General features: G+C 47.4%; 1 protein-coding gene across 4 annotated transcripts in view; it reads right to left on the bottom strand.

The window, feature by feature from the left end:
* Positions 1-17177: 17177 nt before the first annotated feature.
* The window catches only part of LOC126536774 (alpha-tocopherol transfer protein-like), a 30523-nt gene continuing 29042 nt past the window's right edge, over positions 17178-18658 (bottom strand). For all 4 annotated transcript variants that reach the window (XM_050183778.3, XM_055073909.2, XM_055073907.2 and 1 more), the window contains one exon: positions 17178-17426. In XM_050183778.3, the coding sequence (XP_050039735.3) occupies positions 17235-17426 (192 nt within the window). In that variant the 3' untranslated portion in view covers positions 17178-17234. The remainder of the gene's footprint in view (positions 17427-18658) is intronic.

Raw genomic sequence — 18658 nt, forward strand, 5'->3', positions numbered from 1 at the left:
CAATAAAGATTTTCCTGTCTCTTATGAAATCCACAATCCATCTCAGTGTTCGGCCAACAAGGCCCAACTGAATTAACCCATGTAGTACGTGAGTATGGCTGGCTGTGTCAAGTGCACGCCTTATGTCTAGAAACACTACAACGGTGATTATTACACAGCTCCTCTCATGATCTACGTATGTAACAAGATATTAAATATCATCCATTGTAAACCGCACCTGCGGAAGCCCGCCATATTTTCGGGTAGTGCGTTGGTGCATTCTGTCCACCACTGCAGCCTTGCGTCTAATATTATTTCCATAAATTTACATAGGCAACTTGTCAGACTGACATGGCGGAAAGAATCTAGCGATAAAGGAGTTTTAACCGGTTTTAGTATCGGAACCACTCGTGCAATTTTCTAGGAAGGAGAAAGACATTCCGATATTCATGCATCGTTCAGTAATTTTAACAAAGCTTTTGTGGCCACAGAACCTAGGTTTCTCAGTGCAGCTTATGTGAACCCGTCCGGTCCAGCCACTGTCCTCTGGCGGCAGGATACAAGTGCGTTCTTTAATTATTCAACTGAAAACGGCTGATCCAGGTCATGATGATGGCTATTGATAGAAAAATCGATCGATACTTTGACTTGTTGGACAGAGTTATTGTATACAGGTGTTTTTACTGCTGCACTCGGGCGTGTAGTAAGCTGACAGAATTCGTTTGCGACGGCCTTTTCTGGTTCTTTCTGGACTAAAGCAAGAGCTCTAAGTGGTCGTTGGTCTGTTACTGGCCCATTAAAAAAGCGCACAACATTCCATATTATTTATTCAGGTGTAAGGGGAGTAGGTGTAGAATACCTGCCAGCGCTGTGTACCTATAGGCACTCAAGCTGCCGACCCATACGATTATACATCTTTTGACATTATCTGTATTCTTCAATAGGGCTTGTTCGTCGGTATTTTCTTTCAGCTCTGCGGCGTATAGCTCTGAGCAGGCACGTACCCAAGGGGGGGCTCGGGGGGGCCCGGGCCCCCCCCGAAATCAAGTGACATACCCCCCCCCCCCCTCCCCTCTCACGCCACCACTCCTCATACATTCCTAAAGCGCCGCCAGATCAATGTTGAGACTTGGCAGCTGTTCATCGGTCAGCATTATGCTGCCTTTTTCACTCCTTTTAGATGGCGGTAGTTATCGGCATCTCTTGTAATGTGAAGGACGGTTTTCTCATAGATTCCGCACCCGCGCGATTAACTCGAGATGCGTTCAGTTGTCACCATCTATTCAACCGTCACGCGCATAGCTCTTGCTTTTGTTAGTTCAACCTTCTTTGTTTAGGCTGATCCTGGGACCAGGTGAGGGATGCGGCTGTTACTCAGCTGGTCTGTACTTTCATGGAACGAGTTGCGGCCGGAGAAAACGCCAGTTGCGTTTAACTTATCCCTTTGCTTCATTATTTCCTTGAGTTACGGCTCGCCGCGACGCTGGCAGATGCGCCGGAAGCGCTGCCCGGAACCATATACACGTGATATGGGTTAGATAAAGTGGGAAATAAAATAATGTGAAAGAGCGTGCATCATGAAACCCTGCAATAACCCTTAAATCCATAAGCAAGATGACTGTCGCCCGTTACCTCGTCTGTTTTTCCCTAATTGTATAGCACTTCTCGTGCAAAATCGGCAACCGGAAACAAAAATCGCAAGGAGTTGAGAAATTAAGCGATCTACTAAGGGAGAGAGCCAAGGCAACAACCAAACTGCGAACAAAAGCGAATAATAAAAAGGTTAACCGTTGTTTATGAGAATATTTATGGATCAACATCTTTTTATTTAAAAAGGAAATAGAGAAAACGCCGCCGGAAGTGGAGAACAATTGCTTGTTTTGAATGACGCTTCTACAGTTATCGGTTGAACCGCTTCACGTAGCCGCTTCTCTGCTGTCGTGCTTATGTGGGTGTTTTTCTAACCTTTCGCGGTGAGCGCAGTACGTCTAGAATCGCATAGTCCTGTGCTCTACGCGGTTGTATGGGACTGGCGGCCGCACAGCGTTACGCAATTCGCGGAACTGTCAAAACTGATCAACAAGGCGAAAATAACTGATATTCGAAACTATAACATGAGAAAGACTGAAGAAGCCGTAAAAATGAACGCAGCCTGAAATCAGTAAAAAAGAAACCTGGCATAGGACAAACCATGATGTATGCACTAAAAGATAAGAAGGATAATATCATCAGCAATCTCGAAGATATAGTAAAAGCAGCGGAAACATTCTAATAATAATAATAATATATGGGGTTTTACGTGCCAAAACCACTTTCTGATTATGAGGCACGCCGTAGTGGAGGACTCCGGAAATTTAGACCACCCGGGGATCTTTAACGTGCACCTAAATCTAAGTACACGGGTGTTTTCGCATTTCGCCCCCATCGAAATGCGGCCGCCGTGGCCGGGATTCGATCCCGCGACCTCGTGCTCAGCAGCCCAACACCATAGCCACTGAGCAACCACGGCGGGTGCGGAAACATTCTAAGCTGACCTGTATACAGTACCCAGAGGAGTCACGATATCTCACTTAGACACAGTAATGAACAGGATACAGAAACTCTCCTATAACTAGCGATGAGGTCAGAAGGGCCCTGCAAGACATGAAACGATGAAGAGCGGGAGGAGAAGGTGGAATAACAGTCGATTTAATCAAAGATGGAGGAGACATAATGCTTGGAAAACTGGCGGCTCTTTATACGAAGTGTCTATCGACTGCAAGGGTCCCAGAAAACTGGAAGAATGCAGACATTCTATTAATCTACAAAAAAGGAGACGTAAAAGAATTGAAAAATTATGGGACCATTAGCTTGCTCCCAGTATTATATAAGATATTTACCAAAATAATCTCCAATAGAATAAGGGCAACACTGGATTTTGTCAACCAAGGGAACGGGCTGGCTTCAGGAAGAGATACTTAACAATGGATCACATCCATGTCATCAATCAGGTTATCGCGAAATCTGCAGAGTACAATAAGCCTCTCTATGTGGCTTATATAGATTACGAAAAGGCATTTGATTCAGTAGAGATACCAGCAATCGTAAAGGCACTACGTAATCAAGGAGTACAGAACGCTTACGTAAAAAGCTTGGAAAATATTGCTACATGCGTGTGGTATTTGTTTGTTTGAACGAGGCGCGTAGGCGCCATCACTCCAGAAAAGAGGAGGAAGAACGAATTGGGCTCGCGCTGTGAATCTAACCGGTCAGCGCTGCAACCGTTGTTGTAAATATAATCTGTAAATAGTTTCTCGTCTTACTGACTCGTCCTTCGCGTAAGAATATCTACAGAGGTTCTACAGCTACCTTAATTCTACACAAGAAAAGCAGGGAGATACCTATAGAGAAAGGGGTCAGACAGGGAGACAATTTCTCCAAAGCTATTTTGTACGTGCTTAGAAGAATTCAAGCTATTAAACTGGGAAGGCTTAGGAGTGAAGATCGACGGCAAATATCTCAGCAACCTTCGGTTTGCCGATGACATTGTTCTATTCAACAACAATGCAGACGAGTTACAACAAATGATTGGCGACCTTAACAAAGAGAGTGTAAGAGTGGGGTTGAATATTAATATGCAGAAGATTAAAATCATGATAAATAGCCGGGCAAAGGAACAAGAGATCAGGATCGCCAGTCGGCCACTAGAGACTGTGAAGGAGTACGTTTACCTAGGTCAATTAATCACAGGGAACCCTGTTCATGAGAAGGAAATTTACAGAAGAATAGAAATAGGTTGGATCGCATACGGCAGACATTGCCAGCTCCTGACTGGAAGCTTACCATTATTATTGAAAAGTAAAGTGTGCAATCAGTGTGCAATCAGTGCATTTTGCCAGTGCTGACATATGGGGCAGAGACTTCAGAGCAAGTTAAGGACCGCGCAAAGAGCGATCGAACGAAAATTGCTAGGCATAACGTTGAGAGAGAAAGAGAGCGGTTTGGATCAGAGAGCGAACGGGTATAGACGATATTATAATTGACATCAAGAGGAAAAAATGTAGCTGGGCAGGTCATGTAATGCGCCGGTTAGATAACCGTTGGACCATTAGGGTTACAGAATGGGTACCAAGAGAAGGGGAACGCAATCGAGGACGACAAAACACGACGTGGAGCGATGAAATTAGGAAATTTGCGGGCGCTAGTTGGAATCGGTTGGCGCAGGACAGGGGTAATTGGAGATCGCAGGGAGAGGCCTTCGTCCTGTAGTGGACAAAGAACAGGCTGATGATGATGATGATGATGATGGAGGTGGTGGGCCCCCCCCGAAAAAAAATCCTGGGTACGTGCCTGGCTCTGAGCCTTTCGTATTCGGAGCCTACACCAGCGTAAACTTCAGGAATCTGAACAAACTATGAAAAAAGGTTTATTTCTCTTCTATAAGCGATAATAGACTGTAGGCCGCATCAGCTTGACTTGTAATGTGGTATCGAAATGCCCGCCAATTGGTTATCTTTGCACAGCGCCGATAAGTCGAAAATCGTAGTCTGGAATGCTGTATTAAAATAGGATAATGACCGCTACCCCTTGTTTCAATATATGTTCTCCATGTTGCTGCACATGTAATATCGTTTGAGCAGAACGTGAGGTCCAGGCAGCTGGAATAACTAAAGCCCCGTAGTAACGTCACTGAGCCGTCATCCAACAAACACATACCACTCTTCTGAATAGCCTTTTCTAGGTCATTTCCACGATGGTCACAGTAGGCACTTCCCCACATGCCATGGTGCACTTTGAAATCCCCACAAAATATTATATCTTTCGTGTAGTTCTGAAAGAGGCCCATCAATGTGGAAAGTGAAATATTTGTAGATGGTTGTAGTTAAATACTGACTATAGTGATAATTCCTCGTCCAAACCGAACTTCACATGCTACTTTTCTGGGATGTCTGTTGCTGCGGCGCTTAATAAGGCTGACTGCAAGTTTCTTCAAACACGGATCATCACTCTTCTTAGTCCTGAGGATCGAGAGGACGTATAAACAACGTAGTTACTAGTCTAAAAGCGTTGTCTGCACCGGCCTCTGTAATTTATAACACTAGAAAGGACAACTGAGCGACCTGTTTTCTAAAATCCGCACACTTAGAGCGAAAGCTATTCGCGTTCCACTGGGATATGGTGACATTCTGATAGCAATTATTCATGCCGCGCTTGCGCAATGGCTGATGTAGTGTTTTGCAATATCACTTGTTCCATCGGCAATACAGCGTTGACCTCTGGGAGGTTATTGGCCTGTAGAATCGTGGAAATTGCAGTACGGCTTTCAAAGCAGAAAGCAACATTGTTACGACAAGTTCAGCAATAGACGCAGAGGAGTTCGTCTGTTTCGTTACACTTACTGGTTGCGGTGTACTTGTATTCTTTCGCATGTTAGCCATGTGGCTGCTCTTCTGACGAGATCCCTCCTGAAATTCTTGTCGAGCTTGATGTTGGCTTGGTGATGTCCCAAAACTTTGCCCTCAGTGTTGTGGTCCTTTTGCGAATGTTGCATACTGCCTAGATGTGTCCTGATGCTTAGGCGCTTGCCGTCGAGGTGGTTGCGCTAGGTTCGTCGTATTCTTGTTTAGTTCAGGTGCACCACGCTGTTGTGTGCGACCATAGACAATGTCCTGTTGGTATTGAAGAGAGGCCGCTTTGTTCTGCGGGCATCCAGAAAATGATGGAGTGTGGGGCCCATTGCAATTCGCGCACTTAGGTTGTCTTACAGACTTGCAGTATTTGTGATGGTGGTCTTCTGCACATATTTTGCAGCGCCTTGTTCCTCGGCAGTTTTTGGCTAAGTGGCCAAATCGCCGGCAGTTGTAGCAGCGTCTGGCTGGCGCCAAATATTCGTCGACTGGATGGATAGTGAAGCCAAGCTACACTCGCCCTGTGATTGGTCCGTCAAAGCGAATTTGCAAAATTACATTTCTCACAGGGCGCGATTCGACGGTGTCATCTTCTTGACGTATGTGACGGCTCTGGCGTCTAGCTGATGTCACTCCTGCCTCTCCTAAATATTCTGTTAACAGTTCTTATGTGTATTTTAGAGGTACGTTTCTGATTTTCCCAACATTTCGCACGTCATCATCATTATCAGCCTGGCTACGCCCACTGCAGGGTAAAGGCCTCTCCCATACTTCTCCAACTACCCCGGTCATGTGCTAATTGTGGCCATGTTGTCCCTGCAAACTTCTTAATCTCATCCGTCCACCTAACTTTCTGCCGCCTCCTGCTACGCTTCCCTTCCCTTGCCATGGAATCCAGTCCGTAAACCTTAAGGACCACCGGTTATCTTCCCTCCTCATTACATGCCCTGCCCATGCCCTTTTCTTTCCCGATTTCAACTAAGATTTCATTTACTCACGCTTGTTCTCTCGCCCAATCTGCTCTCTTATTATCCCCTTAACGTTACACCCATTATTCTTCTTTCCATAGCTCGTTGCGTTGCCCTCAATTCAAGTAGAATCCTTTTTGTAAGCCTCCAGGTTTCTGCACCGTAGGTGAGAACTGGTAAGACAGAGCTGTTATACACTATTCTCTTGAGGGATAATGGCAACCTGCTGTTCATGATCTGAGAATGCCTGACCAACGCACTCCTGCCCATTCTTATCCTTCTGATTATTTCAGTCTCATGATCCGGATCCGCGGTCACTACCTTCCCTATGTAGATGTATTTCCTTACCACTTCCAGTGCCTCGCTACCTACCGTAAACTGCTATTCTATACTGTTAAACATTACTTTAGTTTTCTGCAGAATAATTTTTAGACCCACCTTTCTGCTTTGTCTGTCCAGGTATGACAGTCGATGTATGTCCGTGTATGTCCATGTATGATTCCGGAATAAATGGTTGCACTAGTAAGCCAGCCAATATTACACATGGCAACAAACTCTGTCTGAGTCGAGTGAACTCACAGTGGCTGAGAACCTTCCGTCTTTGTTCACTCGGAAAGAACCTACTTTCTCTTTTCCTAGCGTAACGATTTCTGAGGCTACAACATTTGGTTTCATTTTCCAAAACGTTTTCATTTCTTCAATTGGTCAGAATACGACAAGAATTCTTTTGAACCTCCTTTTTTCTATATGTCACAAGAGTGAAAAGATCTGCCTCCTCATCCATTTAATCTCTTCTTCTTCGCTAAGGGAGTAGGTCGATGTTTTCTCATTCATTTGGTCCCAATCCGATCTTCCACTCTCACCTTTTTCGGACCGCTTGCTCCGTCTCACATGCTCTCAGCTTTCCTCGTCGTTTCGAGGACGAGTGTTGGTGGTCGAATGAAGGAGACCCTGGCGGCTCCAGGCTTGCTACAGGCTTGTCGGTTCCGAGGCCATGCTGCGGTAATGGCGGCCCTTGCCACGCTTGCACATCCACGTTGCTGCCTTGCCCCTCCACCACGGTGCCAGTCGAAAGACAGCGCTTGGTGCCGTCACGCCGCTGAACGGTATGAGTGATCGCTGCTGATCTTGTCCTCGAAGCCGCAACAAGTTTCCACGATAGCCGCTCTTGTTGTTTTTGCCTCTTATGCCTGATTAGCCCCGGCAGCTACACTTATTCCTCTTAGTCTTCTTGCAGGGATACAGCATATTCAGAATAAAATTTCTCTGTTCTCGCGCTTTCAACCACCAGTTTCGTAATCAGTCGATCAGCAATGCGTGACACAAGTTGCACCTTATTTCCATTCCCAGTTGACGCTTGCATTTGACCGAGGAGTCAACGCCGTGCGCATCTCCGGTACAACTAGACACCGAATAGACATTCAATAATAGGATGCAAGACGTTTTCAGCGGGCGATGACACTAAAAGAAAGACAGACCCCTCCTGTTCTATGTCGGATAGTAACGCGAGCAGCATATAGATGTTAGAAAAAGGGTACGCGCAGTACCAGAGAACTTGTTAGGCAATGGTGATTTTTTCTATGCATGTTAGTTTGCTGTGATTAACCGCTTCAATCATTCAGCCTTCCTTGGGTCGGTTTGCGGTAGGTATATCTTGCCTCTGTTGCGAGCTTTAGTGTAAGGTATAAAAGGAGGGCACAAGAAGGAAATTCAGACAGCTGGTATTTCTTCATGTATCCTCGTTTCTCGCGCTTTAAGCCAAGTGTGTATACTTACCAAGTGAATGAAGTGGCCCAAACCATTTATAAACAACTAGTTTATTGTTTGCCATCACGATCTTTAGTTTCTTCTTTTTCTTTTTTTTGCTGGCACCTCTTTGAAGTCTTCCTGGTGTTAACCACTGTACTCATCGAATCCTATACCTCCCATTTCAAAAATGCACCCAATTCTCATATGGCTTGTTCTAAGGGGACGCTGATGAGTATCTAGACTGAACCAATACACGTCAACTAGGAAGCTGTAACTGTCACACCAGTCTGTATATTTCCCCAGGAAGTCAATGCACTTGCGACATCTATCCTGTGGCCTACTTAGGTCTCTGCAGATAAAATACTTCCGTCTGCTGTTATAAGCACCAATTCGTATCACTAGTTGCCTCCAGAGCACTATCAAATCGTTGCCAGTGAAGTTGATTCTTTTTGTTAGTTTTGAGAAATGATGATAGAATGCGGCAGGTGAGCGAACAGGGCGGATGAGGGATCACTTGAAAGGAGGTCAGTTTTGCATATGGTTCACCTACAGTAGGTGAAGAGTCATTGTCATGCAACCAGATGACATCTTCGGAGAGTCTCCCTAGGACGTGTTTTTTTTTTCTTTTTTCTTTTATGTTTTGCCTCAACTTCGCCGATTGAGCGCAGTATTCTGCATTCACGGTTGCACCCTGTTGGAGGTAGTTCACCAGCAGGTTACCTCCCTTATCATCCCCCCAAAATGTTGCCATCTGCTTCAGCGCCAGTCTTTGCACACGGAAGTTCTTTGGCCTGGGGGAACCACTGTACCTCCATTCCTTAGACTGTTCCTTGATCTCGGTATCATAAGGTAGATCCATGTCTCATCACCAATTGCCAGTTTGTCCAGAGAATTTTCCGAGTTTTTGCAAAATGTCCCAATAGAGCCACGTACGTTCTCAAATAAAACTCTTACTTGGGCTAGTTGGTTCATGCTTGAATCAGTAAAGGCAAGGCACAAAAGACCAGGACTGAGGAAGGACGCAAACGACAGGACAGGCGTCGGTTCTGTCGTTTGTGTCCTTCTTCAGTCCTGGTCTTTTGCGCCTTGCTTTTACTCATCCAAGTACGTTCTCCACACGTTTCTTCTTTTGCTCAGTTGTCAATGCTCCTGCTATCCACTTTGGTGAACGTTTCTCTTATCCCAGTCGTAGTGGATAATGGGACCAACTCCCTCACGTGATATTTCCAGATATGGAGCAATATTTTTGGCTTAAATTCGGCGGTCCTCCACGAAGATTTCATTAATGGCTTTCACATTTCCAGACCCAGAGACGGAAACAAGCCTTCCACTACATTTCTAACTTTCAACTCCGAATGGTCAGCTTTAACATTGACAACCTAAGGCTTAAGGGTAGAACATGAAGGGCTACTGTCACCCAAAACTTCTGGCATTTCACCATGGATCTACTTCGTACCCTTCCCTTGGAGAAACAGAAACTTGACTATTTTCCGGCCCCTTCTTCCTTTCCTCAGCGTAGGGTAGCCAACCGGGTTCAGATCTGGTTAACCTCCCTATCTTTCATTTATCATTTGCTCTCTCTCTCTCTCTGACTATGGTCCTATGCTCTTCCACGCTAACCTTTTCTGGAGATGTTGCTACTTTCGCTTTAGACCCCGAAATGAACAATAAGCTTACAGCCTAGGTAGCTTATTTTTACACCACCGAATATACAGGAATTGGCCAATATACCATCGAATTTACAGCTACGCAGCTCATTTTATGGGTAAGAATAACTGCCTTTCCGGACCCCTAACTCCTGGCTTCCCTACTTGAACTTTCGTATGGTGCAATATAGGCGACCGGAAGCAAACCCCCTGTGATAGGAGGATGTGGGCCCAGGCCTCAAGCACACAGGGATGGCACAATGAACACAGAGAGGCTTTAATGACACGGGGACGGGACTAGGATAACGTACACGATAACACACACACAGTTCCTTTCATAAATGTCTGTCGCGTAAGTATCGTCACGCTCAGCGTCAATGTAGGAAGGCGTCCGATAGCGCGTCGGTATCACACACTCACGGCACGAAGAGGCGCAGAGATGAATCTCGAGCGGCGAGTGGCGCAGGTGCTGGAGGCCGGGGCGGGTGCCCGGCACACGACGAGCCACTCGCGCGACAGCAGGGTCGGGACGTCAGCCCGCCACAGGGTAGACCGTTCGGAAGGCTTAGCTGCACCGGAACATGCCGGTGTCGAATGCTCGCCCAGCAGTGGAGCAGGCCGGTTGACGACCAAGGACAGCCCGGCCTGTTCTGCCAGCACACCCAGGAACACCGGCCTTGGGTAGATGACTGCTCGGCTCGTTCGGAAGGCCAGCCCAGGCAGCTCAGGCAGATCGCACGGCTGCCGTCTCCGCCCAGACACCGGCTCTTCTCTTCTTCTTCGTCCGTCGCCGCCGCACAGCAGTCACGCGCATTCGGCCGCGACATTCAAACAGTCCAAACTCCTATCACATTTCCCCCCAAGTTCAAGAAGTCGAGGAGGGTAGCAGTACGGAGTATCCCAAGTCACACAATTCAAATTATTACTCTCATGACACATTAGTCCGGGTCCGTAGCTATTCTACTTAGATAGTCTGCACCAACGTTACCACATTCACGAATACACTCCACATGAAAGTCATAGTCCATTAGGAGTAAACTACAACGTAGTACGCGATTGTTGACGTGCTTCGCCGACTTTAGCTATCGCAGCGGTTGGTGGTCGGACTGCAGGGTGAATGGTTTACCGTAAAGGTACACATGAAATTTCTGTACAGCCCACACTATGGCGAGGCAGTCCCTCTCAACTGTGGAGCAGACAGCTTCACGCGGCAAAAGCTTCCGGCTATCGTAGGACACGGGATGCAAACGCCCGTCGTGTTCTTGCATAAGAACTGCTCAGAGACTTCTCGACTTCAACTTTGTGTTGCTGATCCATAGTCAGTTGGTTCGAAATGGCGATGTCTTTTGATGTCTGCGTTCCGACGAGTGATGGGTAAAGCGGCGTTGTCTCTCCAAGCTCTAGACCTGTCGCGTCATCTGTACCCAGTGGGGCGCGTCCGACTAAATGGCGCGGCACCGTTCGTTGACAGACGTCGCACGATTTAACAAACCGTTTCGTCTCCGACTGGACCCCTGGCCAGTAAAATTCAGCAACAATTCGATCCACCGTTCTCGTCACACCCTGGTGACCGGCGAGGATCCCTTCATGAGCGAACTTCATCACCATCTCCCTGAGGTCTTTTGGCACCACTAGCTGATCTAGTATTTTCCCACCTGACACTGTGTGCTTCCTGTATAAAATGTCATCCTTTAAGTAATATTCGCTTGCGCGGCCATCCGCGACCATCATCTTGCCGACCTTTTCGAAGCATGCCCTCAGAGACCCATCATCCCTCTGTAAAGCTTTTAATTTGCCTTGCTCTATTCCCGTGACTGCGGGTTGCGGGACAGACAGTGTAGGCAGGGACCGTATCTTCGTTTCCTTTGTCACAGCAACGAGCTCGGTACCAGATTCGTAGTCTTCTATATGTCTCGAGGAGGCGGCTGCGTTTTTAGCTGCTGTGGACGTTTGGCCCTCTACGTCTGGTAGCTCTGCTTGAGCGGTGGATGACATCCTGTTGGCAGGGTAACTTGTCTTGTCGCTGTTGTGTTTCTGCGGAGACCATAAATTGGCCGGGTCATCAGGTGCACGGGCACCTTCAATGTTTCCCAATACCACATCATACAGGGGATCTCGCATACATTTAACTCGCGCGACGCCGGTAAAGAATGGACTGTCTAAGAAAACTATCGCTTCCGGTAAGTAGTGAATTGTGCGGTCCAGCAACATTACTGGACTTTTTCTTCCTGTCATTTTGTCCTCAGGTACCAAAGAGAGTCGCACGACCACGGTATTGCAGCCAGTGTCTCGTAAGACACGCACCGGTTGTGATTCAAGAAAGCCTCTTCCCACTGGCAGATTTTCACTGTCACATCTGGGACCTTGTCGCATTAACGTCAAGTTGACTATTGGGACCGTTTCGCCACCTTGAAGCACTACGTATCCGCCACTCTCTTCTGTCGGCTTTTCGGCTTGCGACGGAGCCAGAATACACGAAGCTTGTCCTTGATTTTCCCTTCTTGAGGCTTCACCTCCTTGTCTCTTTCTGCCGGACCATCCGCGACCTGTAGAGTTCTCTCTAGTCCGGGACCAGCACTCCGAAGCTTGATGTCCTGCTTTATCACAAAGGAAGCACCGATTAGTTGCACGCGGCATCGCTGTTGAAAGTTCAGTCTTGCGAGCAGAGTCTAACACGACCTCCTTGCATAACTTTTCTCTACCTAGATTGGTCAGGTTTTGTGCCTCCATAAAACAATCGGCATTCTTTGACAACATAGCGAGGGTATTACAGTTCCTTTCTTTCAGGAACACTCGCAGCGACGCAGAACATCTTCTCAAAAACTGTTCAGCAATCATGGTGTCCCTGAGGGAGTCGAAGGTCCTCTCAATATGGGACATTTCAAGCCAGTGGTCAAAGTAGCCCGATATTCTACCTGCATATTGTAGGCCAGTCTCATTTTCTTCAGGCCTTGCGTTTCGAAACTTTTCTCGGTATCCCTCAGCGGTGTACCGAAAGCGCTGAAGGAGAGTAGCCTTCAGCTGGTCGTAGTCTAGGGCTGCATTAGAATCAAGCCGTCCTATGACCGTCAACGCTTCTCCTGTCAGGCAGAGGCTGAGGGAGAGCGCCCATTTTGCGCGGGGCCATTCTTGACTTGTTGCCACTCGCTCAAAACGTTGCAAGTAAGCGTCTAAATCATCCCGGGCTTCGTTAAAGGGCGGGATCAACTTATGAGGACTGAATAGCTCAGGAGCCGCCCTGGTAACCGACTGTTCCGTAGTGCTGTCACTCTGTGCGCTTTGTACGCCAGCAGTCTTTTCCTGGAGCTCGATCTTGAGCTTTAGCACTCGTTCTTCCGCTTCTAGTCGTAGACGCTCTTGTTCTGCCTGCGCTTCGGCCTCCAGCGCCTGCGCTTTCGCGTCTTCCCGATGTTGGGCGCGCTGGTCGCGTTCCCTCACGATTTCTGTATCAATCCAACGCTTTAACTCCGCTCCTGTCATTCCTAGCTCTTTCCCTATGGCGTACAACCTCTCGATCTCCATCGCTCCTCCTGTGCGTTTGAATATCCTGGCAGGCTCGCCAAAATTTGTGATAGGAGGATGTGGGCCCAGGCCTCAAGCACACAGGGATGGCACAATGAACACAGAGAGGCTTTAATGACACGGGGACGGGACTAGGATAACGTACACGATAACACACACACAGTTCCTTTCATAAATGTCTGTCGCGTAAGTATCGTCACGCTCAGCGTCAATGTAGGAAGGCGTCCGATAGCGCGTCGGTATCACACACTCACGGCACGAAGAGGCGCAGAGATGAATCTCGAGCGGCGAGTGGCGCAGGTGCTGGAGGCCGGGGCGGGTGCCCGGCACACGACGAGCCACTCGCGCGACAGCAGGGTCGGGACGTCGGCCCGCCACAGGGCAGACCGTTCGGAAGGCTTAGCTGCACCGGAACATGCCGGTGTCGAATGCTCGCCCAGCAGTGGAGCAGGCCGGTTGACGACCAAGGACAGCCCGGCCTGTTCTGCCAGCACACCCAGGAACACCGGCCTTGGGTAGATGACTGCTCGGCTCGTTCGGAAGGCCAGCCCAGGCAGCTCAGGCAGATCGCACGGCTGCCGTCTCCGCCCAGACACCGGCTCTTCTCTTCTTCTTCGTCCGTCGCCGCCGCACAGCAGTCACGCGCATTCGGCCGCGACATTCAAACAGTCCAAACTCCTATCACACCCCCAGATCCTTTCTCTGCAACTTAAATGCACCGGACCCAAGCGCTGTTTCAACACTCGTGGCTGCCCCTATTGAACATATATCGATACTTTCCAAAGTTTAATTCTGTTTCATAAGTACGTGTACTTTTTGCCCTCATTTTCATCATTGTAATGAATAATGCGATATATTTCTATCGCGGAAGAAAAAAAGAGCCTTCGTTGTTTAATTTTTTAAGCTAGAATGGCCTACAAGTATATACATGTTGTCGTATATACAAGTATATACGAGTTGAGCGTACATTCTGGATTAAGAGGTGAGAGGTTAAACTCAGGCTTAATGGGACCTTTCTTTCTTTATTTCTTTGTTTGTTTGTTTCTTTCCTTCCTTCCTTTAGTGCACAACAAAGCTGCTCCCGGTATGGGATCTGTTTCACAATTATGACACACCGCACTGGAACCTACAGCTGCCATATGTCGATCAGGGAAGCGAAAGCACGCGTTCTTTACGCCGCGTGTCCTTCCATGCCATGACCTCGTTGGTTCAGCGTTGAGGACGGGGTTCAGCGCGGTAAGGAACGTCCCAGCGCGCTTGGTAGCTTCCTGCACAGCACGGTATAATTTTGCAGAAGTATGGGCCTGCGACACATGTGCATGGCCCGCGCGGAAATTGGAGCTCTGTAGCAGCTGTCGTTGTTTAAAAAAAAAATAGAAGCTACCCGACGTCGTGCCGAGGAACTTTAATTACAGATGTCAAATCTTCCGGGATACAATAGCCCGTATAAAGCTGAGCTGCTTGTTCGCTCATGTTCACTGAAGACAAAAGCCTCATTCGTCAACGACTCCAGCAGCGTTTTCGATTACTGTTTCAAAGCATTTATCGTTTGCAACTCTAAAGTTTGTATGCAGCAACGGGGCAGTCTGCAATGTACGTAATTTGTAAGTTTATAGCATCAAGTATAGTGGCACGCTGCCAGGGGTGCCAGCACTGTTTCTTTTTTCTTCTGTCTTACATGCTCTAGCTCTTGTAATATTTCAGATTTTGCTGTAATTCGGGTATCTATATATTACCAGGTATTTTTCTTTCTTGCTTTTTTTCCCACGACGTGTGTGCTGCTCCTTGTTTGATTTGTAACGAATCCTCCTCGTATGTATGTGCCACAATAGGATCGGCATCGATGAACCTGTATTCCAAATCGTCTGTTTCTAAAGGTGCTCTCTTCGGTGTTGATATCGCTCATCGGTCGTAAACTGCGGGTCCATAAGAAAAAAAAATATTGTTCCGAAAGAATCCATCTCACAATGATTGTCGACGTCATTGTGATTAGCATCGAAGCAATGTACTGATACGTCATATTGTTTCTACCGAAACGCCACATGTATGAGGCATATGTTTGCAGCCGCGTTCATCTCTCGCGCTTCCCACTTAGAGTTACTGTATATGCTCCCTACAGGAGCAGAGTTGCGCGTAGGTCCGCCATATTACCCGCCGACGCATCTATGTTAAGCAGGAAAGCCACTCCTCTTGAATGCAGGAAACGGTGCAGCTCAGCGGCCGGCTGTGCTTGCTCGTTCATTTCGCGTCGTTGGCGGCAAGAAGACTCACATAAAAAAAAAACAGAAACTCGAAGAAAGAACCAATTTAGATAAAATTTATGCTAGAAGTCATCCGTTGCGAGTCGCTATCGGCAGAAAAATGTTTTCTAAATTTAAGAAAACTCGAACTGACATTCGAAATAAAGTTTTCTCACTCACTCACTATTCTAAATAGAATAAATTCTTAAGATCGCTCGTTGCACGCCGTTTTTGACACGGTGCTTTGAAAGATAAAATAGGCAACTTGAGCAAACAACGACTGCGCATAAATAAAGTGCTACAAATTGTCTATGCTTCGCGCTTCCTAAATAACGCAAGCTAAGTGGAATTTCACGCTGATCGAGGTAGGTCTTGCGCAATAGACGCTAGAAACAGTTTCAGATTTTATACTTCGCAGTTCGATGGACTTGGACGGACTGAAGTAGACTGTATTATGCTTCCATACTACATCTGTAAGGTGAATCTTTATACAAGTACTCATACACGCACATTTGTATCTTTTTCCAGTAGAGCTTTTTCATCGGCTAACCAGCCGTTACATAGCGCGAGAGGATTCATACATGTCTGGAATGTTACCGCCTGTTCTCCTCGAAAATATTTTGCTAGTGTCATTTATACTTACTCTATATGTGTGATTGGATTTCGTGCGTGACGCGAATAGATCTGTGCGTTATGGAACGTAGCGTTACGCTGGAATAAATAATGAGTCATAATGAACAGCCGACACACTCCACCCGTACTACCGATTTCGGCGTGCGACGTTGATTTTGCTTCGAGTATCACTTGTTTTTCTGGGCACATATTTGACAAGAGGGACAGCTTATTTTGTGCTTTGAAAATAAAGGACGTAGCGGGTGAGAGAAAAAGCCGTTTGTTAACAAGTCTACCGAATACCTAGATTTATGAGTCACAGACAGGGCGCTGCCCATTCTTCACTTTCACTACTAAAACTCGCAATGTAGTTAGAGAAAACGCGCAGTTACGAAATTCTGAAAAGCATTGTATATAACTGAGAAACACCTCACAGTAATCTTGACGCTGCGCTGTAGGGCAACAACGACAATGTCCATCCAAATCGCACCAACCTGACGTACCCAACACTGGCGTGGCAGAGGCTCGCGAAGGCGGTGGCGCGGCGGGCGGCAGTGCAGACACAGCTATGAAGATGGCTTTGCCGCAAAAGGATGCTTTTTGTGGACGTGACCAGATTGAGCGAATAGAGGCGCGAGCGGCGAGTTCAACCAGAGGTGCAACACTACTTACTCTACTCCCACTGAGCATGATGCGCCATCTTGCGGCGCCTGTGTGAATTTACATTCAAACAAGAATGTATTGATATGTGTGTCGGGGATTCAATTCCCCCGAGCACCGGACATATTATAAAGTATTGTTTTGAAATTGAAGAGTGGCGCATACCCAAACGCACCTACTCAGCCACCCAAGTTCGCATCAAAGAGGTTCATTGAAGAGCAGCACATAACCAGTGTCGCATGCCCAGGGAAACAAGAAAACGGCCTATTACAAAATTTTGAAAAGCATTGTATAGAACTGAGAAACACCGCACAGTAATCTTGACGCTGCGCCGTAGTAATGTGCACGGCGTACAAGTACTTTCCGCGGCGCAGCAATAAACAAAAACAAGCAATGTGTCAAGCAAGAGTGCAATAAGGTGAAAAGTTGATTGAATGTAATATTCTTTATCCCAACTGTCTGTTGGTTAGTTCATTTGCCGTTCTTCTCCTCCTTGCGATAACCGTAGGCGTTAATCTTCTCGAAGAACTTCTCTTCACCCTTAAGTTCCTCCTCTATCGTGTCAAAGTCGTAGCTCTCGTTGGTGCCGCCGTGCTCCTCCGGAATGACGTCATCCGGCACAAGACTGTGTAACTCCTCCAAGTCGTAGCCGAAGAAGCGAATCTACAAGTCAAAATGAAAAAAGAAAGAGAAAATTTACCGACGATTACCTTACTCCCTAACGCGATTTATGAGCGCATCTCTACGCGTGTTTTCATTTCGCGTGTCAATATTTTGTAGTATGATTATAGAGTTTTATATTGGGAAGAGAGCGCTGTGAGTTGCGCGCCTTGTTTCCGTACAGACGTCATGTTCTACTCTGGCGCCATATCGTAGCCATTGTCGTCTGACAGCGCGTGCTGACTGGCACTACTCTTTTCCTCTCACGCTTTCGTCTTACCAACGACGAGAGCGGCCCTCCATCGCGGGTTAGTCGTGCCAATAGTGTCATCAGCGGCAACACCAGAGAGAGCGTCAGATCGAGCCTTACTCTTAACAGCTCGCCATGGCCCCTTGCAGGAGCAGTGAAACACGTCGCACACGCCAGTACGGTGGACTGACCTCAACAGCTAACGCCGCGGACGAGCGTAGCCATCCTCCCGCCCTCGAAAGCGCAGATCGGCCACCCTTCGACGGATGCCGTGGCCGCCGGCAGCTGAGCGCATGCGCAGGCCGTTTTCCCTCCACTCCTCCATCACTTTCCGCCTCATGCTTTCCCTGTGCCCTCCTCCTCCCCTTACCCGCGCGCCCGCTCTTCTTTCATTCTTTCCTCCGCGTTCGCTTTCATGTTTTGCCTGTGCTCGTTCGCTTGGTTACGAGGTATAACGCCGCCGACGAGGCATGCCGACGCTTAACGCATGAACGGGCACTTGAGAGCTGCCCTCTAAAAGACCACTTTAACATGGCGTTTTTTCTCCTCAATAAATGGACCAATTTCTCGGTGAACACATAGTGCAGCTTTTGTAGAATGGATAACAGTACGACTGTTATCCATTCTGCATTTGGCGCGCCCACGACGTAAAATATACTTGGAACATAGTCGGTGTCGCCAGTCTTTTTTCGTTTTGCACAAACCTGTTCCATATCTTTTTTCTTTTGTGCTGCTTCCATCAGTGAAGTCCAATTAGAGGCATCGTATCATAGTTTCTCAGTGGAAACTGAGCTTTTTTAACATTCCCGGGCATTGTGCAGCTGGCGCAACAGCGCCACAAGCAAATCAAGATAATATGGTGACCAACTCCGTTTACCTCGACTTTAAATACGCTGCATTTTAAAGGCACATGTCCTCGTAATAGTACAGCGTTGTTCGACGGAAATTCCACGATTTTTATCTATTACAACGATCTCCCTATTGA

This window comes from Dermacentor andersoni, chromosome 4 (assembly GCF_023375885.2).
Source record: "Dermacentor andersoni chromosome 4, qqDerAnde1_hic_scaffold, whole genome shotgun sequence".
Taxonomy (NCBI): Eukaryota; Metazoa; Arthropoda; class Arachnida; order Ixodida; family Ixodidae; genus Dermacentor; species Dermacentor andersoni.